General features: G+C 46.8%; 1 protein-coding gene across 3 annotated transcripts in view; it reads left to right on the forward strand.

The window, feature by feature from the left end:
• LOC121680339 (mediator of RNA polymerase II transcription subunit 13-like) overlaps positions 1 to 27,500 on the forward strand; it is a 95,833-nt gene that overhangs the window by 61,815 nt on the left and 6,518 nt on the right. Inside the window, exons 5-26 of one of the 3 annotated variants that reach the window (XM_042059668.1) lie at positions 3,971 to 4,116; positions 4,588 to 4,794; positions 6,747 to 6,911; positions 8,955 to 9,102; positions 10,965 to 11,111; positions 12,000 to 12,767; positions 14,071 to 14,293; positions 14,889 to 14,967; positions 15,104 to 15,225; positions 16,008 to 16,107; positions 16,680 to 16,900; positions 17,756 to 17,961; positions 18,529 to 19,535; positions 21,065 to 21,244; positions 21,657 to 21,880; positions 22,507 to 22,708; positions 23,209 to 23,503; positions 24,048 to 24,300; positions 25,425 to 25,613; positions 26,134 to 26,360; positions 27,022 to 27,164; positions 27,477 to 27,500. The exon at positions 27,477 to 27,500 is cut by the window's right edge and continues 135 nt beyond it. In XM_042059668.1, coding sequence (XP_041915602.1) covers positions 3,971 to 4,116; positions 4,588 to 4,794; positions 6,747 to 6,911; positions 8,955 to 9,102; positions 10,965 to 11,111; positions 12,000 to 12,767; positions 14,071 to 14,293; positions 14,889 to 14,967; positions 15,104 to 15,225; positions 16,008 to 16,107; positions 16,680 to 16,900; positions 17,756 to 17,961; positions 18,529 to 19,535; positions 21,065 to 21,244; positions 21,657 to 21,880; positions 22,507 to 22,708; positions 23,209 to 23,503; positions 24,048 to 24,300; positions 25,425 to 25,613; positions 26,134 to 26,360; positions 27,022 to 27,164; positions 27,477 to 27,500 — 5,276 coding nt within the window. The remainder of the gene's footprint in view (positions 1 to 3,970; positions 4,117 to 4,587; positions 4,795 to 6,746; positions 6,912 to 8,954; positions 9,103 to 10,964; positions 11,112 to 11,999; positions 12,768 to 14,070; positions 14,294 to 14,888; positions 14,968 to 15,103; positions 15,226 to 16,007; positions 16,108 to 16,679; positions 16,901 to 17,755; positions 17,962 to 18,528; positions 19,536 to 21,064; positions 21,245 to 21,656; positions 21,881 to 22,506; positions 22,709 to 23,208; positions 23,504 to 24,047; positions 24,301 to 25,424; positions 25,614 to 26,133; positions 26,361 to 27,021; positions 27,165 to 27,476) is intronic. The other 2 variants (XM_042059670.1, XM_042059669.1) reach the window with 2 other exon arrangements.

Below are 27,500 nucleotides of genomic sequence, written 5' to 3' on the forward strand. Positions count from 1 at the left end.
CCACCACCACGACCCCTGCTGTTCTGGCCTGTGTGACAGTGGCAATTGTGCAAAAAAAGAAGAGAAGGGGGGAGAGAAAGAGATAGAGAGAATACATAGAGTAGAGAAGAAGAGGAGAGTGGAGAGAAAGATAAAGAGAATGCATATGGTAGAGAAGGAGAGGAGAGAAAGATAGAGAGATTGCGTACGGTAGAAAAGAAGAGGAGATAAGAAACATTTTGCAGGTGCACACACATGCAAGATATACACATGCATACACACACACAGTCGTGAAACAAAGACTCCCTTGCTTTACAGCAGCAATCTCCATCATCGCACCCCCCACACCCCCAGAAAACACACTCACACAGTCAGACACCAAACGCTGATTGCTCGTGTGGGGCCGCTGATAGAGATCTGAAGATCTAAGGGCTTGCCTCTCTCGTCTCGCCCCTAATTGACGAGTCTGTCAAAACAAACGGCAGCACAAGTTATTTCTCTCTCTCTCTTTTCCTCTCTTTCTCTCGCTCGTTGTTCATCAACTCGCTTTTTAAAAACTCTATTTTCACTACTGACTTAGATAGCTTTTCCTGGAAGGAAAACACTGTTTGTGTGGGGGGGGGGTTATTGGAGACAGAAGGGGTCATTTTTCGCAGATTTTCTCTCGGTCTGGCTATCTTTGCAGCTGTCCCTGTGCTTCCTCAGATCTGAGAGAGTCAGACCTGGGTCGTCGAGTAAAGAGAGACGCAAGATGAAAACCCCAGGCTAAAAAATAATGCGTACGCATATCAGAGTTCACTTTCAATTGACTGATCAAACATTTCATAAAAAAGGCTTTTGCTCTAACTGCAAAGTTTGCTCCAACGTGTCTGAAATACAATTTGGAGGTAAATGTAAGATCAATTAGCCTGACGAGCCAGACCCACATTAAAATGTAGGGTCTGGGCACTCACCGTTCGCAGTGCTCAGTCCGAGGGGCGGGATAATCAGTTGTCTTTCAAATTCCCTCTGCACGCAATAGGACAGCGCTATGAGTCCCATGCGTTTCCCACCAGCGGAACTAGTTGGCTAGTTCAAACTTTTGCCAACTTAATAAAAGCTTAACTCGTCACACTGTTCGCCAACAGCAACATCCATCTTATTTGTTTTCAAGTAGCAGGGAATTCAAGCCAAACCGTTGCAACTCTGCCATCAATCATTATGTTAAGCCCGCCTAACGACTCTATACACGATTTGATTGGCCTGATAGAAGTTACATTTTTCGAGCTCACAAGCCAACGGAGAGTTGCTAGACTAGCCCTGGCAGCAAATAAAATATAATTTGCTGCCACTAGGGTGCGTCTAGATTTCTAGGCTAAAGATCAATGGTAATGTCATCAGTGTATAAAACTAAGAATCATTGCAATGATTGAACCTGATTGAGCAGATCGGCAACAGATCAGGGCCAGCATAGGGCCAGCATTGGGCCGGCTCTGTTGGCCAGCTGTTATCTTTCGCTTGAGGTCCTTTCTCTGCAGGTGTGTGTTTGACTGACAGTCATAAGAGGTGCTGAGTGAGACGTGTGTGTGTGTGAGAGGGTGGAGATTCCTTCACCTCTGCCAGGCTCACGCATAGAGCCATGGAGTATATCAGAAGCTTCTTTCTCTCTCCCGCCCTCCCTCTCTCTCTCTCTCTCTCTCTCTCTCTCTCTCTCTCCCGCCCTCTCTCTCTCTCTCTCTCTCTCTCTCTCTCCCACCTCTCTCTCTTTCTGTGCTGACCTAATAAAAAGATATGGCCATAGTTGTTGGAAGCCCCAAATAGCTACTGGCCCATAGAATGAATGGAGTCAGCTGTGCCAGAAATAGGAACTTCGGAGTAAACCAGAAACTTGGCTCGTGCTACTCTTAAGACGGGGGCTCGCATCACACACACACACACACACGGCCATGATGAAATTACAGTGTGGGACTGGACACGTCGATTATCTCCCCGAGAGCACTTAATGACAAACCTCTTTGGAATATTAAAATGGTGTTAAGTTGGTGCTGACTTTTCCGAGAGCACCACTTGTGGTTAATTTTCTCATTTGGGTTTCTTGATGTGTGTGTGTGTGTGTGTGTGTGTGTGGGGCGGGGGGTTATGAATGAAGAGGTAATCCCATGAAGAGATTCAATGGTGCTTCTTCGCTTTTCTGTGCTCTTGAGGGTATTGGTGTAGAAATAAGGAAGTGGAAGCTGGAAAAAAAAATGAGGAAGAAGAGGATTCTGGGAAATGAAGTCAGTAATCATGATCATTAGTGCCCTTGGAGGATCTATTGTGTGCCTGTGTTATTATGCATTTCCCCATGCTTGATTTTTTTATTGTATTGTCCCATCTTGCAGACAGCCTCGTACTCAGCCATGTAGAAAGAGACCCCACTGTTCATCCATGCAGTCGGTTAAAGAGAGGCAGTCACAGACAACAAAGCATGCTTTTCATAGACTCAGGGCTAAGGCTGAATCAGGTTGCTTGTGTGTGTGTGTGTGTGTGTGTGTGTGTGTGTGTGTGTGTGTGTGTGTGTGTGTGTACACGGTGGGGCAGCCTGGTGCCTTTGACTAGGAGAGAGACTATCCCCCATAGGCGCCCCTCACGACTATAAATAGTTCTTCATATGGCATTATGAGGCAGTCAAGAGAGGGTGGAGATGAGTGAGAGAGAGAGCGATAGATAGAGGGAGAGAGATGGAGAGCAAGAGAGAGAGAGGAGTGTCGAAAAGAATATATATATATATATTTTCCCCAGACTCATGCGCCATTGTGATCTGAATTATTTAAATGTGAGGTGGAGTAGAGGAAGCCAGCAGCAGCCTAATGCAGCGAGAGCACTGTGAAGTGTGTGTGTGTGTGTGTATGTGTGTCCCTCTCTGTGTGTATAGGAGTGTGTGTGAGTGTCCCTCTCTGTGTGTATGGGAGTGTGTGTGTGTGTGTGTGTGTGTGTGTGTGTGTGTGTGTGTGTGTGTGTGTGTGTGTGTGTGTGTGTGTGTTTGCACACCTCTGTATGTGTGTGTGTGTGAGTTATTCTGTGTGTGTGTGTGTGTGCCTTTATGCATATGATTCTGTGTGTGTGTGTGTTCCTCTCTCTCTGTGGTGTGTGTGTGTGTGTGTGTGTGTGTGTGTGTGTGTGTGTGTGTGTGTGTGTGTGTGTGTGTGTTTACGTACGGGGAAATAGACTACTGTTATGACTCCAGTGTTCTGTTTTTCTTGGTGAGCTGAAGGAATGTTTATGTGCCACAGCACTTGGCCTCCGCTGTTGCTACGGCAGCGCCCTCTACAGGCCGACTCCGCCCCCTCACCCCGATCCTCCTCCCTCTGTTTCCCCGGCACCATCAATTATTATTGAGCTCTCATAAACCATTTAGGACTGCTCAAATGTGATTTAAAACTGCACTTTTTGTTGCCTTTTCAAGTTTGGCTCCGTCTGGAAATGTGCTATGAACTTAAGTCTGTCTTAAGTCTTAAGTTGTTTTCCAGTTTGAAAGAGATGAGAGAATTAGAGATCACTGATGTGGGTTCTGTGTATCGCTGATGGTTTCACACTGCAATATTAACATTGTTTATATCATTTCTTCTGTCTAATTGCGGGTACAATTACTGATAAAATGATTTTGCATTGTATAAGCTTATTACCATTATTTGCATCATGTGATGTAGGGAATAGAACAGTTATGTGCAAATAGACCTGACAGTTTTATTTACTTGAGCTTTTATAGTTGTTCTACTCTGAAAATTTAATGAAAATGCTGAAAACATCCTCTATGAATTTCTGGCTTACACTCAATTCTTTGATGTAGAGATGTTTTGACAAGCAAGTGTGCCTTAAACGTACAGCTTGATCTTTTATGTTGAGGACATCAGACATGTTGTTAAGGGAATGAACCTACTATATCAACAAGCATGTATACTGAAAAAAAAAAACATCGATGGTGTGTGAGTGTGTTTGTAACGCTGCGGTGTTGCTGTTTTTTCTTTCACAGCGAGCACTTGTCATGTGCGTTTACATTCTTCCTGCACGGTGAGAGTAATGTGTGCACCAGTGTGGAGATAGCCCAGCACCAGCCAGCCTACCACATCAGTGCCCAGCACATCCACCTGGCCCAGACCTCATCCAGCCCTGTGCAAGGTAAATACTAATCCATAACAAACTAAATTACCCATAATACCACATCAGTGCCCAGCACATCCATCTGGCCCAGACCTCCTATGGCCCTGTGCAAGTACTTTGTCTCTACCCATCTTTCTTTTTCTTATCCTCTCTCTCTCTCTCTCTCTCTCTCTCTCTCGCTCTCGCTCTCTCTCTCTCTAACTCACTCTCTGTCTCTTTCTCTGTCCCTCTCTCCCTCAGTACATTTCAATCATTAGTTGCCCAAGTCCAATAATTTTACTAATTGCAGAATCCAAACAGTTGGTGATAAATACTGAGTTGATTTATATTCCCAAACCTGGCTCGTTCGTAATGTGGATGTTAATGCCAATGTCTGCTGTAGATAGAAAGTAAATTAATCTTACAGGCAGCTGTAGTAGTGCTGGTCTGTATTTTTCTTATTAATCTCTCTCTCTCTTTTTCTCTCTCTCCCTCTCTCTCCCTGGGCAGTGATCCTGAGTCCGTACGGGCTGTGCGGCACGCTGACGGGTCAGACGTATAAGATGAGCGAGCCGGCTGTGAGGAAGCTGATGGAGGAGTGGAGCCACTTCTACCCCACTGTACTCCGCCGCCGGAGCCCCGAGCCTGAGCGCACTGACCAGACGGCCGACCTGAACTACGACGTCCATGGACACGCCGCCGTCGAGGTCATCGTAGGTGAGTGGCCCCTGTAGAAGAGAGAGAGAGAGAGCGAGTGTGTGTGAAACAGGAGAGAAATTACATAGAATCTCCTGTTCATGCTGAATTATAGAGTTATGAAGAGCAAGTGAGGCTCAAAAGTGTGTGTATACAGTATGTGCAGCATGCAGTGTGTGTTTGTGTTTGTGTTTGTGTGTGTGTGTGTGTGTGTGTGTGTGTGTGTGTGTGTGTGTATGTTCAGTGTGTGTGTGTGTGTGTGCAAGCAAGAAAATAGCAAAGACATTTCTTTTAGTAAACGTACTAAAGAGAAAAGTAAACCAAGAGAAGAGGGGGAAACATCCATGCAACGCCCTTTCCACACCCTGTTAAATTAATGGGAAGAAGTGGCAAAGTGTGTGTGTGTGTGTGTGTGTGTGTGTGTGTGTGTGTGTGTGTGTGTGTGTGTCTGTGTGTGGGTGGGTGGGGGTGTGTGTGTGTGTGTGTGTGTGTCTGTGTGTGTGTCTGTGTGTGTGTGTGTGGGTGGGTGGGGGTGGGTGTGTGTGTGTGTGTCTGTGTGTGTGTGTATGTGTGTACTGTATGTGCGTCTCCACATGTGCATGCATGTGTATATGTATGCAGTATGTGTGAAATGTGTGAAAGCCAGTGTATGTGTGTTTATATAAAGTATGTGTGTGTGTATGTGTGTTGGTTAGGGTGTCTGTATGTGTGGGTGGGAAAATAAATGATCCAGACAGCGGTTGGTGGGTTTGGGTTTTGGGTCTTAGTTGGAGTCAGGGTGGGTGCTGTGGTGGTCCATATTGACCAGCCCTGATGCATAGGAAGCCAAGCGAGCTGGGAAAGCTCAGCGCAGTGACACCCAGCACATTCTAATCACCTGCATTGACCCGCCGACCTTCTCCCATTGATCCACTCCTCGTCTGGGGAGGAGGGTGGCACTCGAGCCCCTGGACACCAGCAGGAGCACAGAGGCTGGACATGTGTGCTGTCCGCATGCATTATAGCAACATTTACATTTATACATCTGAAAATACTTTATGTTTTGTCATATTAAACTGTTCTTGAAAATAGTGAATGTTTATATCACTATGTGTACAGTAGGCTACTCCTAGAGTATCAAACACCTCGGCAGTCGTGGCCTACTCTTGGGGCAGTCGTGGCCTACTGGTTAGGGCTTCAGTCTTGTAACCGGAGGGTTGCCGGTTCGATCCCCGACCAGTATGAATGGCTGATGTGCCCTAACCCAAGGCACACTGCTCCCCGACCACCGCTGTAGCAAGGCAGCTCACTGCTCCGGGTTTGTGTGTGCTTCACCTCACTGTGTGTTCACTAATTCACGGATGGGATAAATGCAGAGACCAAATTCCTTGTATACGCAAGTATACTTGGCCGAGAAACCTGATTTACATTTTACCTTGGTGTTTTTAATTCCATGACAGTAATATTTACATTTATCCCTTTTGAAAAATAGTATACATAGTGTAGGCAACATACAGCATTGCAATCGTATATTATTCCAGAGTATCAAACGTGTGGCCATGGTGTTATTAGCACATTGCCGGTTCAGCTACCATAACACATGTTAACACATCAAAAAACACAAATGCAAACCCCCCCATATAAATCACAATAAATAAGTAATGTCTTCATCGACTGTGATGAGAATGGATGAGGGCTTTGGATTGAGCAGAGGGGAGGTGTATGTTGTTATCTCTCTCTCTGACACCAAGCCAGTTAATTTCAGTCATTAGTTCCACCCTAAGTTCAATAATTGTACTAACTGGCAAATCGAGATGATTAGCAAGAAATACTGAGACTGAATACATTTTCCCAAACCGGGATTTCTCAGAGCATAGATATGCGGGTGATGGCAGTGGATAGAAAGAACATTTGTCTCGTTGTCTGTTGCTGTAGTTCGTGCCAATCTGTGTTGAGTGTATTTATTGAATGTGTGTTTTTTCTTTCCCTCTAAGGCGGCGTGAGAATGATCTACCCAGCAGCCTTTGTGCTCATCGCTCAGAGCGACCTGCCTGCGGAGCAGCCCCCTTCGGCCCCGGGCAGCCAGGGGGGCGGCAGGGACCTGTCCGGCTGTGGCATCCCGCTCACCCCTCCCACGTCGCCCGAACAGCCATGCTCAGGTACGCACCCCCACACCCCTGCCATGCTCAGGTACGCACCCCCACACCCCTGGCATGCTCAGGTACGCACCCCCACACCCCTGCCATGCTCAGGTACATGCCCCCCCCCCCCCATTTCATGTGGGTAGTCCTGGTCAAGTAGCCTAGAAATCTAGACGCACCCTAGCGGCAGCAAATTTAATTTGCTGCCAGGGCTAGTCTAGCAACTCTCCGTTGGCTTGTGAGCTCGGAAAATTAAACTTCTATCAGGCCAATCAAATCGTGTGTAGAGTCGTTAGGCGGGCTTAACATAATGATTGATGGCAGAGTTGCAACGGTTTGGCTTGAATTCCCTGCTTCTTGAAAACAAATGAGATAATGTTGCTGTTGGCGAATAGTGTGACACGAGTTAAGCTTTTATTAAGTTGGCAAAAGTTTGAACTAGCCAACTAGCTCTGCTGGTGGGAAACGCATGGGACTCATAGCGCTGTCCTATTGCGTGCAGAGAGAATTTGAAAGACAACCGATTATCCTGCCCCTCGGACTGAGCACTGCGAACGGTGAGTGCCCAGACCCTACATTTTAATGTGGGTCTGGCTCGTCAGGCTACTGGTCAAGTCCATAGGAACTCAGATTGGTGTCTCCACAATAAACTATTTTCTCACCCCTCCTAAAACAAACCCTCCCACCTCACTTTTAAATTTACTTTGCCCAGTTACGCCCCCCCCCCCCTTCAACATACTCACCTGCTCAGGTAATGACCCCCCCCCCAACACACACACACACACACACACATATGCACACACACACACACACACAAACACAAAGCCGTAGTCCCCTGCCAGAAGTCCATCAGACTCGTGGGGGTCAGCTTAACAGTCTGCCGGACTCTCTCTCTCTCTGCCGACTCTCCGGAGCTGTCGCCAGATCCATTTAGACCGGAAGCAGAAAGTCAATGAGCGCAGGCTAGACGGACGCTCAGGATCAATGTGCCGGCAGCCTCCTCTGCAGCACCGGCACAGAGTCTGGTTGAACGCTTTACGGCGCACCGTACGTTAACCCATGAAAGCTGTGAATAACAGCAAGTGGTTTGCAATCGACTGCAAACCTAACTGCTAGTCTACTGAAATATTATTAGGCCATTATGTGACAACATAAAGTGCATTTCTTTTTGTGCAATCGGCCTCATTCTTAAAGAATCCAAACATGCCCCATGTGGGGTAAAATCTATAAACCATGCGCATTAGCCCTGGTGGGGTAGCAGTGACCATCCTCCTATACAATAATCAGCGATGCTCTCAACCCGATTACCCCCGACTCATTTGCCCTCGGTGGGGCTGCTCTAATGACCTCATTTCCCTCCATTGATTCTTTTAATGACCCACAGCCCTAGTAGCACCTCTTCATCATCATCATCCTCTTCCTCCTCAGTAGGTTCACAAGCAATAACCCCGTAGCCTGATTCAACCCCTTACAATCACAACAAAAAAGCACAAAACCGGCATGTAATCCACACCCAGACAGAATGATGGAGCGCAATCCTAATCTGTGGTAACTTAATATGGCTCTGCATGGCCTCATGGGGCAGGCTATGGTGCCAGCAGTGAGTTGCCCCTTCAATTTGCACTATCGCTGCTGGTGGAGAAGGGGCTTGAGGCAGGCGGCTGTCTGTGGGGTTTGAAGAAAACTCTTGCGGAATAGTGTCCTCAATGTCTTAATTATCGCGTAATGAAAGGCTTCAGCGTGAGAGAGGGAAAGAGTGGGAATTAAGATGAATGGTACCTGAGCGCCTCGTGGACATCTTTTAAAGAGTTGTTTGTCAAGTTCAGTGGCTCTCTCCTTAATGTGATTTATTGCAGTCAGGGTTTGGAGATGGAATCATATCAGGATCAATTTTGAAGTGTGTTCAAAGAAATCTTTTGATGTGGTCTCCTCCTCTCTCTCTTCTCTTCTGTTTTTTTCTCTTCTCTTTTCTTTTCCTCTCTTCTCCTCCTCTCTGTTTCCTCACTCTTTTTCTCTTCCTTCCACTCTTTGACATGTAGCCATGTTTTGTTTGTTTCCTAGGTGATAGTGGCTTTCAGACAGCGGTGTCCAGTGTTAACAGCCAAGAGGGCTGCATGACCCTCAGCCCAAAGCACTCTGGGAAGAAGCTGACCAATCAGATGGTCCATCAGGCCTGGAAGGAGTGCTACCTGAACCAGCTGCAGCGCAAGTAAGCTACACAAACATGCATGCTGACGTTAACACCAATGGTGTTAAAGATGACAGATAACAGTTTGACACTAGTGTATGAACACACGCTTTTATGACACACGTAAGCCTGAGCTAGACAAACATGCATGCTGATATGAACACCCATGGCGTTAAAGATTACAGATAAGAGCTTGGCACTAGTGTAAGAGCACACACTTTTATGATACAACAGTAACAACAATACTAAAACAACTACTGCTTATGCTACCACTTGACACACGGTATTAACAACTACTGCTATCTACCTCGACTATGCTACTGCTGCTGCAGTTGATAATAATAATAATAATAATAATAATAATAACAATAATAATAACAACAACAATAATGTAATAGCACGTTTGTTGCACTGGTTGATTGGTGCTTTGCACTCAGTGGCGTAAAAACTACAACAAGGACTGGGTGAAGATAGAATATATCAACAGCTTGACCAAGCTGTAAAGAAATACTATAAACAGATCAATAGTTGTAAAGTGGTGATATGGCTTTCCAGATATAGCAGCCTATAAATACAATAGAAGACATATTTTACATAATAGTGCATTTCTTGGTAACTCTTTATATTCATACTTCAGACGTGTTTATTTGCCCTTCTGAAGGATGTTCATTTCTGCATTTAATTAGCCTGGGTGTTCCCATGCTGCCTTGCGCGCGATTTGATTCACGCTGCTAAGGCAGCCTGGAGACCATGGAGCAAATGTTCGCCTGAGATAGGGAACCAATCACAGAACAGGGGGGAAAGCAAGACGATGATGAGCTATGCACAGACGCATTTGATAGACATCCGTGGCACCCAATAAATGGATCTGGGTATTTTTTTCAAATACGAGAAAATGAACGTTTGGTTCCCAGACCACGTCTCATTGAGAAGTGGTGGCGAGCCAGGCTAGCATTTAATGTTAACAAGCCATGATCACATGCATTAATGGACCATAGATTATAATTATCATCAGTGCAAATTAGCTATTAAACATTTCTCACATTACCTCCATGTGTTAAAATGAAGTAGCAGTTACAAAATAGGTGATTAGCTCTTATGATCACTTGTGGTCATGTAAAGAAGGTTTTAATGGATTCTTGATGTAAATGAATACGTTACCAGACCATTCCTTTCACATTCAGGCAGTGTTCTTTCCTGCAACAAGTCTCTACACAGTGGAAATATTTCACTTAAATAAGACAAGCAGAAAAATCCATTTAGTCTCTGGAAGCTTGTTAGAGTGTGATGGTGTGTTTTGACACTGGTGTCACCGCAGTGTTATTGCTTTGAGTGTGTGTGTGTGTGTGTGTCTGTGTCTGTGTTTGAAAATGTGTGTGTGTCTGTGTGTGTCTGTGTGTGTGTGTGTGTGTGTGTGGGGGTGGGTGGGTGTGTCTGTGTGTATGTCTGCATTTATACGTGTGTGTGTGTGTGTGTGTGTGTGTGTCTGTATGTCTGTGTTTATAAGTGTGAGTGAGTGTGTACAGTATGTGTGTGTGTGTGTGTTTGTGTGTATGTCTGTGTGTATGTCTGTGTTTATACGTGTGTGTGTGTGTGTGTGTGTGGGGGGGGGGGGGGGGTGGGTGGGTGTGTCTGTGTCTGTGTGTGTGTGTGTGTGTGTCTGTGTCTGTATGTCTGTGTTTATAAGTGTGAGTGAGTGTGTACAGTATGTGTGTGTGTGTGTGTGTGTGTTTGTGTGTATGTCTGTGTTTATACGTGTGTGTGCGTGTGTGTGTGCGTGTGTGTGTGTGTGTGTGTGTGCGCGAGACGTGGGCCCGTCTCTGATTGGCAGCGGGTTCTGGCACCCCTGTCACTCGTCTCCCTCTCTCTCTCTCTGCCCTCAGGGCCAGTCTGTCTAGCAGTGCAGTGTCGGCGGCGGCGCCGCCCGTGAAGGAGCCAGTGCCAAGCGGCGGCGCCGCGGCAGCGGCAACGGCAGCGGCCACATGGGACTTCACCAGCCCCGGGGAGAGAGTGGCCTGCAGCTGTTCCAGGTTGGCACCTCCGCGCGCCCATTATCTTGCCCGCTCGTGGCCCCTGTGTCTTTAATGAGGGCTCGGGTGGCATAGCCTCACAGCCGTCACGGCTGACGATGCCACCGCGGTGATGCCGCTCCGGTTGGTGATGCCGTTGCAATGCAATGCTCCCCAGCAACAGTGAAATTGTTCAGGGAGAGGGAAAGCAGATGGCACACACACACACACACACACACACACACACACACACACACACACACACACACACACACAGAGCCTCTCCTGGCCATTTGCAATTGGAGTATTTTTCCTGTCGTTCTGTCTCAGACCACAGGTACTAGTAGTAACTGAGTAATTGTGCAATCCTGGCATTAACCAACACATTTTCCCCTTTATTTGCATAAATCATGTATATTGTGTAATGTATAAAAGTATACGGTAGTAGGAGACTTTTAGTTAATATATCCTTTGCGCCCTTGTGTGGTTTATTGGCATAGTTTAATTAACAGCTGTGTAATTTGAGTTTAATTGTTGTTTGAAGAATAGTGTTTATATAATAAGCGGTTAGAGAGCTGGTGTTAATTGCATTACCTGACAGTATAGTTCAGACAGCGGCTTGACCTTAATTATCAATCTTCTCTTGGCTTTGTTTGCTGGATATCTGGAAACAATCCTGTTTTTTTTGCTTCCTCTCTTTCTTTCTCTCTTTCTCTCTCTCTCACTCTCCCTCTCTTCTCACACACACTTTCTATCTCTCTCTGACTCTCTCCCTCTCACTCACTCTCTCACTCTCTCTGTTTCTCTCTCACACGCACACGCACACGCACACACACACACACACACACACACACACACACACACACACACATTTTCTTTCTCTCTCTCTGCTTGTTTTGGTACTTCAAGGTTAAAGCAGCAGAAGCAGCAGCAGGCCAGCTCAGCATCTGCCAGCACCACGCCCGGTGCCAATGCCGCCCCCTCTTCTACCACCACCTCCTCTTCCTCTTCCTCCTCCTCCTCCTCTTCCTCTGCCACCTCCTCCTCCTCCACCCCGTCCTCCTGCTCCCTGCCAGCCTTGCCCCCGCCCGCGCCTCCTCCGTCCAAGCACAAGGTGGCCGACAAGCCGGACAAGTCGGACAAGCAGGCCAAGCGACCCACCGTCACCCCCTTCCACCACCGGGTGTCCGCCAGCCAGGGGCCCACATGCCCCGACCACGAAGCCCAGCAAGGGGGCCCTCAGTTGGGCTTAGTCCCACTGGAGCCCCCCTTAGAGGCTCTGCCCGGGTGCAACAAGTACCCGCCCAAGCCGCTGTCGTCCATGCGGAAGGGGACGGCCGAGTCGCTCATGCACTCGCCCATCTCCCCGCTGCCCCCGACGCTGAGCCCCCACCCACGGGGGCAGCAGGATCCCGAGGCGCTGGACGTGTCCGCCAGCCTGCCGCAGTGCCAAGATGGGCCGATGGGGGGCCCCATGGGGGGGCCCATGGAGGTGAGCGAGACGGCCCTGTATGCGCCACCTCTGGGCCCCAGAGACGCGGGGGGTGGAGGGGGCTGGTGGAAAGGCTATAAGACCCCCTGTGTGGAGAGGAGCGACTTGAGACCCCCGGATCTGCCCAGCGCCGAGAGAGTGGAGAGCAAGACCGACACAGCCGCAGAGGGCATGGCACTGAAAAGGTGAGACACACACACACACACTCTTACATTCACACACATTCTCTCTCACGGCTACTAAGACTAGACTAAAGAGGACTGTAACACACAGACACAAAAAATACAGTGTACAAATGTATGTACAAAAAATACAGCGCAGTCTTGGCATTAAGACATTAATTACATTATGCTTCCAGTGATTTACATTAATTAAATGGAGCAGTGAACCCTTATAATTAATTAACTACATTATTTATCTGTTTGAGTAATAACATTTGGTAGAATATAAGTTGATATTTGTTATTACTGAAGTTAATGGATTGTTCATTTTAATTTTCATATTGAATCATGTTTGTTGAGAGTTACTAATGTGAAACAGTTCATTAGTTAATATAGACAAACCGGAAACCTCCACTTAAATAATAATGTGTTCTAATAATAAATGTAATGGTTTGTCCGTGTTAATTCGTTCACTGACTAATATTAGTTAATGTAAGGCATTAATAACTTTATCTGTAAGTGTGTCTGTGTGTCTCAGCCAGAGTCTCTTTAGATTTCCACAGCATTATTCCATATAATCACTCACTGAAGCACACACACTCGGCATACTCCAGGGATGTAGCCATTTGCTGAGACACTCTCTGAAATCTCAGTGGATAGCTGGGATGGGAATATCAAATTGAAACATTGGTTAACATTAAGAGTGTAGCTTTTTTAATTTTCTTGAAGAGGTTCTACTTTACGCATATACACACATACATGGGGTAGTTCACTGTTGCCAATGGAACTGTACTACATGTTTTATCGTGAGATTTCACAATAGTGAGAGTTTAATTCACATTCACATGGGGATTAACTAGGATATGAAGGGTTGGAAAACTTTACAGTGTGAATTTATTCCTTGGTGGATTTAAAAGCTGTGCTATGCCAGCTAATGAAGTTTGCCTTTACCTGAGAGTACCCACTACCTGTTGATCTTAGCCCAGTTTACCTGTCGGACTGACAAAAAAAACAACAACAGAAAACACACAGAAAAAAACATTTTCACTTTAAACATATCACACTTGTTACATTATAACTAATCAATTATCAATATGTAGCACCAAAGATAACAATGGCAAAAAAAAATATCGCGACATGTTTCTTTATTCTTTCAGTATTCACAATGATACACTCTGCTTAATAGTCCAGTGACACTATAAAGAGGGCAGCTTAATACACAGTATGGCCGTAAAACCTCACGCTATGCACTCTGGCTTTAATCGCCCACTTCTCTCCCTTTCCCTTCTCTCTCCTTCTCCTTCACTGTCCCCTGGACTCTCCACAGGCTGTTCACACAGACGCATAAGCGCTTTAAAGTGAGCGAGGAGCGGGTGAAGGAGCACATCAGCATGCTGGGCCTCCTGCAGCAGCCCGGCGTCGGCGTGGAGATGCTGGCCGGCGACCCCGCCGACGACCCCTACGACTTCAAGGAGGGCGACATCGAGTACAGCTTCCCCACCTCCAAGAGGCTCAAGGGCCAGGGGCGAGATCCCAACCGCAAGAGCAAGGTCAGTTCCACTAGCCCCTCCTGGCTCCCTTCCTGCCTGATGCTAGCAGGAAGTTGCTAACTCGCTAATTCAATTTGTGCATGTTTCATTTAGATGTTTTGATTTGTTTGATTAGATTTCAGGCATCTTCTGGTTTGCTGCCATTATTATTTAAAACCACTGCATGATTATTGAATACTTCTCGGCATGAATCATTTAGCCGACACATGTATTCATCATTCATCTGAGTAGCTGCAGTTGAGTTAATATGTACATTTGAGTTACACATATGCTCTGTGGGAGTTGAAATCAAATACATATTGATATTGACAGTGCTGTACTGTGCCAGTTCAAGCAGAGGAACTGAATTATAATGCATTATTAAGTTGACATTGATTCAAAGAACTTATTTTAAAGCTCTTCTAGTGCTTTGAGATACAGTACACTGGAGGCTCTCATTTGATTCCACTGAAATGTAATGCAATTTTTGAGCACAATGAGAAACCACACTTAGTAACATGCCATCATCAGTCATGCCATTCTGTTGTTGCGCTGTCTGATTGGTTACTCGATTGTCCTGAGCTGTCTGATTGGTTCCTCGATTTGTCCCGAGCAGGGAGAGGAGATGAATGCCAACGGAGCAGTGCCTGATGGGAAGGACGCCATGTCCATCTTCAGCAGCGCCCCCAAATCAGGTGAGGGTGCCCGCTGGCGTCTGGCGTGCATGGCGGGGCACTAAATGACTCGTGTCCGCCACCGCACCAAATTTCTCTCCATTTGTCTCCCGGTTGTGTATGAATCGCATCTCGTTTCCCCTGGCGACCCCTTTAGATGAATCACCTCAAGACGACGCAGCAGCGAAAGCCAACGCTCCACTCACCCGGGAGACGGACCTGGTTGTCCTCTACTCTGACCTGGAGAACATCTTTGATGAGGAGGAGGATGAGCTAGGGGTGAGTGAGAGTGAGAGAGAGAGAGAGAGAGAGAGAGAGAGAGCAAGAGAGAGAAAGATGCTGGCCGCCATCACTGTGTATGAAACAGAAAACCTCTAATCACTTCAGAAAAGGGATTAATGAGTAAATGTGTGTGTGTTGAGGGATAATCAAGGGTTTGGCAACAAAGTTGAAACACAGTTAGAGGAATTTCTGGCCCCTTAATCCACATTAAGAGATGTGGCATGATCACAGAGAGCTGTAAGGAGTTTCAGTTTGTTATATATTTCTCTATGGGAATTATACTTTTATATCTAAAAGGGTCAAAAGATTGTAAGACTACATACAACTTGGTTCCTTGCAGGTGTTGTTATAAGGGTGATGAGAAACAAACCCTTTGAAATGATAAAGAGCTCTCACCCTCAGGAATGTTCTCTATCTCAAAGCGATTTCATTCACTTGCAATGGAGCGCTCTGTCAATTGAGTGCATTATGAGGCAATATTGCATGAAACACTTGCAAAAATATTATTTCCATTTTCACTGGCTGATTAATTCACCACTAATTTAATTATAATGACAAAAATGCCTCAGTATTGTCCCTGTCATAAAGTATTATATGACATTTTAAAGCCATTCCAGTATTTTTATGATGCCTCATATTAGCTCTTGTAAGAAGTCATAAATTAGTTTATGGCCTTTCATTTCAGACAGCTAGAGAATGCATGTGTCACAGACTAGTGAGTAGCTTTATGCTGAACTGATTTGAGTGCTTAAATCTCCCCCTAACCCCCCTATATTTAGGGCACGCACCCGAACCAGCAGTCAGCACGGGCCGCGGTCCCAGGCTCAGAAGAGCGCCCCCTGGGCAAAGAGGGGAGAGTTGCAGTGCCGTACCCTTCAAGTGAGTCCCTCCTCAGGCTAATGTTTCTTCTTATTTTCTCTCACATTACTCTTGTTGCTCCCTTCATATTTTTTGTTTGCATGCTCTTCACACATGGTTATATGTGATTCCACTACACAAGTCTGCACATGAGAGAAGGAATATTGAAAGAGCTTCAGGCAATGGCAGGGCCTTTATCATATTTCCCTTTCCCCTTTCTCCCTTCTCTATGCCTGTCTTTCCCTCTTTTTCTCTTCCTTCCTCTTCTCACTCTCTCTCTCTCTTCATCTCCATCTCTTCTTTTCCTCCTTTCCTCTCTCTCTGTCTTGTACCCCCTCTCTCTTTTTCTCTCTCTATAATCCCACCTTCTCATTCTCCCTCTCTGCCTCTCTCTCTCTTTCCCTATCCCTTTCTATCTCCTTCTTTTCCTCCCTTCCTCTCTCTCTTTATCTTGTTCTCCCCTCTCTCTTTTTCTCACTCTATACCCCCATGCTCTCCTTCTCATTCTCCCTCTCTCTCTCCCTTTCTCTCTCTCTCTCTCTCTCTCTCTCTCTCTCCCTCTCTGCCCTCCCCCTCTCTCTCTCTCCATTCAGCAGTAGCAGACCTCCAGCGCATGTTCCCCACGCCGCCGTCGCTGGAGCAGCACCCGGCCTTCTCCCCCATCATGATCTACCGGGACACGCCCAGCCAGGAGCCTCCGCCGCCCTCCACCGGCCTGGACCACCCGCTCGGCCCCATGGCCTCCACCCAGCTGGCCGACTTCAGGATGGAGGTGGAGGAGTGCCTGGCCAGCCCCAGACCAGAGGACATACGAGTAAGTGTAAGCACTGGCCAGAGACGGACATCCCGGGGTTCAGACAGTAAAAGTCCTGCCATGTTTATCTTCTCCCTGTGCACTTAATACAGGTGATATTAGTTTTTAATTAATTAATTAATTAGTTGATCTGACTGGCTGAAGAGTTGTGGTAGTTACGGTCAGCTGGTCTACTAAATGGTTGGAACTAATATGTGGCAGGATTTTTATTTTCTGAACCCAAGATGTCCGTCTCTTGTGGTGGTGTAGTGGTGGCATGGAGTAGTCTAATCCAGTGAAAATTACATGAAGTCATTTTTATGTGGATGGGCCCACATGGCGATCAAGTCAAGTCAGTTTATTATACAGCATGTCTAACACAAGAGAAGTTGACTCAAAAGTGCTTTAGCAGTTACATAGTGTTGCTCATAAGTCTAGTTGACCTTTGAGTAGTGGCCACGTGGTTTAAAGATGACAGCTACTTTTTTATGAGCAGCATTTCAACAGTGGCATAGCTAGTTATTTGCATTTTTCCAGACAATTAAATGCAATCTACATAACTGTCTTGAATTAAACACTGTATCTATGGTGTGTAACCCAATCCTCTGAGTTAGAGCTCCAGATACTTAAACAGATACAGTAGATAGATAGATAGATAGATACAGTAGATAGATAGATAGATAGATAGATAGATAGATAGATAGATATACTTTATTGATCTCTAGGGGAAATTCAAAAACAGTACTGCACAGCTCCTTTGGTGCTTCGACCAACACAGCCCTGAGTCTCTAGACAGTACTCTCGTTTGCATTGAGGTCTTGCCACCCCACCCCCACCCCACCCAACCCAACTCCACCCCGTGCCTCCCCTCTGCAGGACTTCTCATTTGTCTACCGTGTCCCTCCCGTCCAGCCACAGATGGGCTGCTCCATGTTCGCACCACTGCGGACCCTGCCCAGTCAGTGCCTGCCGCCGCTCAAGATCCCAGACAGCTGCTACTACCGGCCCTCCTGGACCCTCATGCCCAAGATGGAGCCCTACAGCCTCCCCTCGCAGGCCCCCTTCATCAGGGATGGCTATGTGTAAGTAGCGCCAAAGTCCTGCTAAGCCGAGTTCAGATTAAGCCCTGCAGATTAAGCCCTGGGCTGAAGGCTTGGCTTTTCTTGTCAGTCTTTGGTCTGGGCTGGGGGCTTTAAGGGTCTCAGCCTAGGATAGGACTCTGTGTAGAGTACTGTCAGTGCTGAGTGGTTGCACTGGTGATACAAGTCTGTGTAGTACAATTTCCTTAAACTGTCTGTTATTGTTGTCCTCACTATTGTGGTCTGTCACTTACTACACTCATCTTATCCATTTAGAGATAATGTTGATGTCATCCATGTCTGATATGCAGTAGCTTTGTAGAGGGTCAGTTAAAGCCATGCAAGTGTTTGTTCTGATGGCAAAGTAATGTATTAATAATATGCAATTGAGGGGAAAATACATCAGTCACGCATCATAACACGTAGATTTTATAGTTACAGTATAGTTACAGTTTAAGTGCTCATTCATTGCTTTCACTGACCTTGTGCATATTATATTGTTATATATAAAATATATATTTTGCATTTTATATTACTGACTGACCTTTACTGTGTCCTGTTCTGCTGCAGTAACGTTCCCAGTGTGAACAACATGCTGGAGCAGGATTATGGGCAGATGAGTGTGGTGAGTGTGGCGTCCGTGGGTACGGCCGGCGGCGGTGTCCTGCCCTCCCCCTCCCCGGCCACACCGCGCTTCTCTGTGCCCACTCCCCGCACCCCGAGGACCCCACGTGGCGGCCCGGGCAACGCCAGCGGCCAGGGCTCCGTCAAGCAGGAGGGCGGGGTGCCCACGGGCGGCGGCACGGAGCTCAGCTCGCCCGCCTCCACGCCGGCCTCGTCCAGCCTGCCGCTGAGCTCGGTGGAGCAGGGTGGCACGGGCGGCCGGGGCTCTTTCCTGGCGCTGCCCGAGGCGCACAGCCTCTACGCCGTGCTGCTGCTGTCCGACTCGGTGCTGGACGTCTTCAAGGACCGCAACTTCGACAGCTGCTGCATTTGCGCTTGCAACATGAACGTCAAGGGCGCCGACGTGGGCGTCTACATCCCCGACTCGACGCGCGAGGACCAGTACCGCTGCATGTGCGGCTTCAGCGCCATCGCCAACCGACGCCTGGCCCACGGCGCGGGCCTCTTCCTGGAGGACGAGCTGGACATCTTCGGCCGCGGCTCGGAGGTGGGGCGTGCTGCCGAGCGCCGTCTGGCGCTGTGCCGACGCGAGCTACCCGTCTGCGAGCCGCCTGCCGCGTCCAAAAACTCCAAACGGCTGCCGCAGAGCGACTCGTCCTCGTCGTCCTTCGCGCTGACGGCGGTGATGGTCCAGCTGCAGGCGCAGTGCTCGCAGCCCCTGGCCTCGCTCTCCTCGCTGCACCTGTCGCCCGCTTGCTCCTGCCACGGCCGGCGTGGGGCACTGCTGCAGAGCTGGGCGGCTGACCGCCTGTGGGCCGACGGCAGCGACGCCTGTGTGGAGTGCTACAACGCGCTGGTGCAGGGCCAGCAGTACGTGGACAACCCCGCCGGGGGCAAGGTGGACCAGGCCATCGTCCGGAGCAGTGCGCTGCACTCCTGGCCACACACATCAGGTGAGCACAGTCCTTTGCCCTATAAAGCAAAAGCTACCATGGAAAGTCAAATTCAGCGACTTGTAGCTATTACTTGTGAAATATCCATTGGTGATGCAAAATATTGCTCAACAAAGTTGTACAAAGTAATTTCACATTTTGAGATGACAGGTGAATTGGAATGAATTGCCGCTGTGTATACTCAGAAATTACCTGGGAAGGTTGGGAACGTAGACTAGACCATGGGCAGGAACTACATTCCGGGACAAGCTCTAAAGCTAATCCTGGCCATGTCAGTGTACTGTAAAGAGACAATCTCACATACAAGCATAACATCGATATTGCAGTCTAGTACTAGTGTCTGGATTTCTGTAGTCTCATACTGTGTTGTGATTCTGCATTGTGAAAAGACAAGTAGTGCACTGAGTCCATGTTTACAACTCAGCATGTTACTCTGCTTTTGGGAGATGTTTTGTGTAATGGATAGAGAGTTATTCAAGCGAGTGAAGCTTGTTTGTATTGTGGAGAGTGTGTGTGTGGGTCTATTGCAGCGTTCTCCTTTTCAATGGACAGTTTTTAAAACCTCAGAAACTCCTCTATTCCCCTGAAGCTTTTTCTTTTCTTGAATAGTTCTATAGAAAAAGGAGAGCAGACTCTGCTGGCAGCAACACCCCACTTTCTTTTAAACCAGTCTGTTTAGTGCCGTCTGCAGTTAACACAGATCTCACGGGACTTAATGTCCTACTCCCTGATCTGAAACACCGGCTGACAGTTTTATTAGCCACTAATAGTGTGACTGGGAGTCTGCTTCTTCACGCCCACGCGGATTTTTGTCACCGGGGCGGAGAGAGCAAGTCGAATCTGGGCCGGGTGTCAGATTGCGTCTGATATTGTTTGATGGGGATGGCGTCTGATTTGTCAGGGAGTCTCTTCAAGACTTGAAAGGTGGCAGCGCAGTTTTTTTTTTGTGTGTGTTGTTTTGGTGTAGCAGCACACGCATTTAGAATGACGACAGAGTTTTGTCTTTGTTGTCAATGTAACTTACTTCCATTCTGAGTGAAGAAGAGGTCAGATGAGGACATGATAGGAAAAAAATGACATTCACATGGAAAATTCATTATTCATACATCAACATATTATGAAAGATTTGTGGATGATTTAAAATTCACAGTATCTTTTATCTCTTTATCCTGACATTCTATAGAGCTTGATCATATTTTTGTATACTAAAATATGTATAATTGAACTACAATAAGCAGTCTACTGAAAAAAGTAATTTTACCAAATTTCCCTCACAGGATCAAAAGAGTATATATACTTATATACTGTATATTTTACAATTCTGGTAATGTCTTGTACATATTACTTATTGTGCTAATGAGAACATATACAAGGAAATTGTGTTATTGTCCTAGTTCAAATGTGTTGGCTCTATATTATCTGATGAATGAAATAAAACTGTTGTACAAATGTCACAAATTAAAAGTGAGTAGAGTGTTAAATGATACTGTGGTATATTTTAATGTGTGTACTTCCGTTTGTCTGTGTAGTGTTGGACATCAGCACGCTGTCCTCCCAGGACGTGGTGAGGATGCTGCTGTCCCTGCAGCCCTTCCTGCAGGACGCCATCCAGAAGAAGCGCACAGGCCGGACCTGGGAGAACATCCAGCATGTGCAGGGGCCACTCACGTGGCAGCAGTTCCACAAGATGGCAGGCCGAGGGTCCTACGGTGAGCAGTTAGGGCCAGCTTCATCACCCGACGGCACTGTAGTTTCAGATAGATTTTTGTTTGATTTTGCATTTAGTACAATTCTATATCCACAAACAAAATGATTATCTTCATGTTTTGTCATTATTTAGAAAAGTCAATGATGTAAGTGGTGCATATACTACAGTAATAAATTTTACTTGCATCAGTAGTTCTAATACAAATCTAATACATTTTGATGCTCTGGTCTACCCATCACAGCATCAAGTATTCTGGTGAAATATCAACTTTCTCAATCACGTTATTTCTGATTTGCTCCCTAGTTTGACTGTTTTGTTTCATATTGCAATAAATGCAAATATATCCTGTCTTCTGTCTGTCTGTCTGTCTCTCCGCCTGTCTGTCTGTCTGTCTGCCTGTCTTCCGCCCACAGGTTCGGAGGAATCCCCCGAGCCACTGCCCATCCCCACGCTGATGCTTGGTTACGATAAGGACTTCCTGGCGCTGTCGCCGCTGGCGTTGCCCTTCTGGGAGAAGCTGCTGTTGGAGCCCTACGGCGGCCACAGGGACGTGGCCTTCCTAGTGCTCTGCCCCAACAGCGCCGCCCTGCTGGCTGGAGCCCGCACCTTCTTCCAGGAGCTCAGTGCTGTGTACGAGGTAAGAGATGTGGCTGAGGCGGTGTTGAATGGAATGGTTATGGATGGAGGCAGACAGGGAGAGTTTCATATCGGAGTTGCACATTTTCATGTATTTTGTCGTTTCTGTGTAGAAGTCAGTGTTCAATGGATATCAGTGGATACCCACATACTGAGAGAGTCCACAGAGCAAACATACAGTAGGCTTTAAAAGACTTGCTTAAGGGCATAGCAGGGAGTCAGACTTCCATTTTCACAGATACCAGCAGTCCTCTCCTTATGCCTACAAGCAAGTTTGCCCTCGACACCCATGTCTGGCTTAGTCATCCAACCTTTCGTTTAACGGTCTAGCACCCACAATGCAGAAGTAACCTACCGTTATAAATTTATTTGCAGAAACAAAATGCATTGATTTTTCGGTGTCAATTTGTTATGAACCTCTTACGTTGTTATTGATAACACTGAGTGAAAATAGGCATTTTGAAAAATCACATAATGAATAAACTGAGTGCTCTGACTGAAATACTGTATGTGAAAGCCTCACCACAACATCCAAGTCCTAATGGCTTGGTCACACTACTTATTTGTAAGTGTGATTTTAAGCTCCTCCATCCGTCTGACCAACTCCTCTCCCTTCCCTCTCTGCAGACGTGTCGACTAGGGAAGCATCGACCCCTGGCCAAGGTGTCCCGTGACGGGCTGGTGCACGTGGGGGACACTCCTGAGGGTGAGCGCGTGGAGGAGGATGAGCTGGTGGAGCAGTGGTTCACCGGGCCCTGGAGCGGCCAGCACCAGGAGGACAACATGCGCAAGCTCAAGCTCTACGCACACGCCTGCCGGAAGCAGCTGGGTAAGAGAGGCACCGCCAACCACTAGGGGGCACTGTGGAAGGTGGAGAGGGTGGATGGTGTAGGACTAGGACACTGAGCTGAGCATGCATAGTTGGATACACTTTGCCATCAGTATTCATTGAAAGGATATACAAGCATGCATGTGTATGCACTTTAGCCAGAAACAGTAAGTACAATAGCTATCTGCTATTGCAACATGCATGTAAGCATATTTCCTTAGATAAGAAGGAAAAGTTATGGGGTTCAGAGGTGACAATAATGTGTTTTAGACAATTTTCTGGAAAATAACAATAGACATTGCTGGACAAAAAAACGAATCATGTTTGATCACTTTTTTACAATATCAATTTAGTTATTTAATCATTTAGTTATTTAATCAAGAAAGTAATGCCACTCACAAGATATCTTTGCATATATCTTTGAAAAATCTTTTTGTATCATGGTCTTGACTGACTCTCACTGGTCTCACCATCTCTCTCTCTCTCTCTCTCTCCTCCAGCTCCCCAGCTTGCTGGTCTGTCGATAGACTCCAGCCTCCTGGTGCCTCCCAAAGCCCAGCCTCCCCCCTCTCAGCCTGCCTCCAGCGGCGGTCAGGCTGCTCCAGGTTCCGGTGCTGCAGAGGGGGACCCAGCAGCAGCTGCCCCCAGCACAGGCAGCACGTCCCTGGGGTCGAGCTCAGGCCAGCAGGGCAGTGGTGAGCTGGGACAGGGGGGTGGCGGCGAGGCCAAGAGTGGGGCGAACCCCACGTCCTCGTCCACACCAGCACCTGCCCAGCCCACAGAGACCTTAGAGAGGTGAGATGCATAAACAAAACACACACACACACACACACACACACATACATACACCTATGCACACACACACACTTGACTTGGAACAGTGCGTGATGCCAAGTTCCTTTCCTCACTGAATATCTGAATGTCCATATCAGGTCAATTTCAAGTTACTCAGTCTAACATGATAATTACCTGACAGTAATCATTTCTTTAAGAGGGAATTTTACAGGAAGTATTTATCGATTGACTATTCCCCCTTAAAGGAAGACATGTTATTGCTGTACTTATCAGCTCAACCTTGATAGTGTTTCTTTTGGAAATCTTCTGAATTATACCTGAAACTGAATTGTACCTCCCTCATTTTGTTGGTCTCCTGGGTTCAGTTATTCTATTTTATGTACTTTACTTTCTTATATTTTTCTGTGTTATTTATGTAAAGCACATTGAATTGTCATTGTGCATGGTATGTACAATGTAAACAAATTTTGCCTTGCGTTGTAGTAGGGTGGCTTATCTTTGTCCTGTGTGCTAATGTTCCATCATTCTCCCCACCTCCTTTTAGCATTGCGGAGCGCGAGCGCATCGGCATCCCCACGTTGGCGGACGCGGCCGACAGCCATGCCCACCCGCCGGCCATCGTGCTGTACGTGGTCGACCCCTTCCTGTGTGGAGGCGGGGCCGGGACGGGTGGGGGTGGAGAGGGGGAGGAGCAGGATGTGGAAGGAGGAAGTGTGTGGATGCTGGCGCTGCTGAGGTGCTTCACCGAGCTGCTCCAACTGCTGCCGGAGAACATGAGGCCTGCGCTCACACTACAGGTCAGATTATGAGGAGGACACACACACACACACACACACACACACACACACACACACACACACACACACACACACACACACACACATTCATGAGTACACACATTAATCAATCATTTGTATCTTGTCACTAATAATTAATACATGCTCACTAATAGACATAGTCACACTCACTCACTCTGTCACACTCATACACAAACATCCCACCCACATGTACGCACACACACACACACACACACACACACACGGACTACACACACAAATCACTTCGAATTACAGAAAACAGAACAGATTATCCGGCAGAAACTGTTCAACTAATTGCCCAGTGTTTTTTCTTTTTTTATTTTCTAAGGCTCTTAAACTAAAGTAGAGCAAATACGTTCCATTGTAGCCTGGTGTGCCAGTCTTGCTGAGATAAAGAAAAAAAAAAGCCTCCCAGAGCTCAACAAATCAATTGTTACATTTACTCGACTCATTCTTTTTATTGCGTATCATTAGGTTTAAATGTTTCGGCAACAGGAACCTCAGCCACCCCTCTGTCCTGCTCTGCGGGCCCAAATTCGCTCTATTAGTGGCTGACTGAGTTTCAAAGAGGCTCAGGAAGGTCTTTCCTACTGAGCAAAATAAAGAGGCCTAGTTTTTTAAGCACCGTCGTCTTCTTTTGTTGGGGGTTTTAGCCAGCTAAGTCCACTGACTTATCCCAGTGAGGGGGGGGGGGGGCATTTAGGCCACTAATATCCAGCCTATTCAGCCCCTTTCTGTTTACTAAAGCATGTGAGGAATCCTCTTAGAGACGATTTGCGCGCACAAAATACAACACACGGGTTGAGTGTACACACTCTGTGGGCCAGTAGAATAATGCCCGCTACAGCAGAGAAAACACATTACAAGTCACGCTTCAACAGATCTAATGGCCCGAGATGTGGGCACAGGTTGTTTTGTTGTTAGCTAATACATGTACAAAGCTGTTTGTCTTTTTCAAAGAGGTTTAGACCTGTTGGGATTCAGACTGTGAAATGTCAGGGGTGTGATATCTTTATGAAGTCTAGATAAGAGGATTTAAGGGTTTTTAAAAAAAAAAAAAAATACTATAATCTTGAATCCTGTGTGTGTGTGTGCATCCTCAGGTGGTGCCATGTCAGTACCTCCTGCAGCCTGCGAGTGGTGAGAACCCCCTGTACCTGCAGCAGCTGCGCTCCCTGGCCTTCTCCACCTACTCGCAGTGCAGACGCCTGCTGCCCACGCAGACACACATCAAGTCCCTCACGGGCTTCGGACCCGCGTCCACCATCGACAAGACCCTCAACAACACACAGGTGGGGCCTCGCGCACACCAAAAACCACATTTTACAAAAGCATCACAGTTCAGTGTCACCCACAACCAGCCAGTGCCAGTTACTTGGATGGATATAATCTACTATGTCAAGTGAATGACACTGTCACTCTAGAAGGCCACTATGTGTATCCACTACATATATAGTAAATGAACTTGGCAGGAAAAATTGTGAACCGTAAGTAATCATGTAAACTAATTTGTCATTTTAATATTGTCTCAACCTAACAAATTAGTCACCCTAAGTCGTTTGTATCCATTTTGATTCTGTTCCAAGTTTCAAGCTTCTAATGAATGTCACTGGCATTTATCAGTTGTCCCAGTAGATGGAAAAACCCAAACTTCCTGTTGACCACAGAGCACACAAAAACACCGACATTTTACTGTCTAGAAAACTGATTCTTTGCATGTAAAAATGTTCCCAGTTAAACTCTGTGTCTGTTCAGTCTTAGTTTTGTGTCTGTAACTTCTCCGCCATCTTGCCTCCTACCTGTCTGTCTCAGGACCCCAATCCTCCTATGCAGGTGTTCTCTCCCCCGTTCATCTTGGGCCCCACGCGCAGCAAGCAGCCGGAACCGGGGGAGGCCTGGGCTGAAGCGGCGCCCCGCTACAATGTGCTCTTTGTGGGCTACTGCCTGTCACACGACCAGCGCTGGATCCTGGTGTCCTGCACCGACCAGCAGGGGGAGCTACTGGAAACCTGTATCATCAACATCGACGTGCCCAACAGGTGACAGCTGCATACACACACACACACACACACACACACACAAGGCTGATTTGAGAAAAAGCTTTGCAGTGGTGCAGAGGCCATTGGCCATCTCTCTTTTTTTTCTCTCTCTCTCTCCTCTCTCTCTCCTCTCTCTCTCTCTCTCTCTCTCTCTCTCTCTCTCTTAGTAATGGTTGTAACCAAGCAAGCAAGGCTTTTTGGGAGTACAACTGTTGTACTTCCAAAAGGCCAACTGAGATCGCTTGCATTAGTCACTAGGGAGAACAGTGCTGTGAGAAAATGAGCACAACTGCTCACAGGTCAGCAGTTGTCTGTGTCATATTGACCCAGCCACATAATATTTTGGTTTCACACTGACAGAAAGGAATAAATGTGTCACACTTAATAAGACTTAAAGATGAGATTAGATACGCTCACTGTGGGAATTCAGGCATTTCTTCTTCTCAGGAACTTCTTCTCGTTGTCTCTCTCTGTCTCTCCATTCTTTATTTGGTTTAAAAATAACATTACAAGATTACATCAAATGTTTTCATTGTACCTCAATTTTGCACTCTAAACCTGTCATCACTGTTTTAAATGGGAAACAGTATTTAAGATGAACAAGCACAGATAGAACATACTCTTCTACACATTCATCTTCCCATTACGTTCCATTGTGCAGGTCACGACGGCCGAAGTTCTCTCCACGCAAGAAAGGCCTGGAGAAGCTTTGGGAGTGGTGCATAGGAATCATCCAGATGACATCGATGCCTTGGAGGATTGTGATTGGTCGGTTGGGTCGTCTTGGCCATGGAGAGCTGAAGGGTGTGTAGTGTGAAGAATAATTAATAATCATATCATGAAGTGGAGCTTCCTCTCCTGCTTTCATCTTTTATTTGTCTCTTTCTCTCTTTATTTATTCTCTTCCCCCTCTTTAATATCTTTCTCCTTCTGTCCATCGTTCTCTCTCTCTATGTGTCCCTAATTCTCTCTGTTCTTTATTTTTCTGTTGGTTCTGTACACTAACACTACACTCTCTCTCTCTCTCTCTCTCTCTCTCTCTCTCTCTCTCCCTCCCTCTCTCCCTATCTCTCTCCCTCTCTTTCTCTCTCTCTCTCTCCCTCTCTCTACTCTCAGACTGGAGTTCTTATCTGGGGGAGC

Source organism: Alosa sapidissima, chromosome 13 (assembly GCF_018492685.1).
Source record: "Alosa sapidissima isolate fAloSap1 chromosome 13, fAloSap1.pri, whole genome shotgun sequence".
Taxonomy (NCBI): Eukaryota; Metazoa; Chordata; class Actinopteri; order Clupeiformes; family Clupeidae; genus Alosa; species Alosa sapidissima.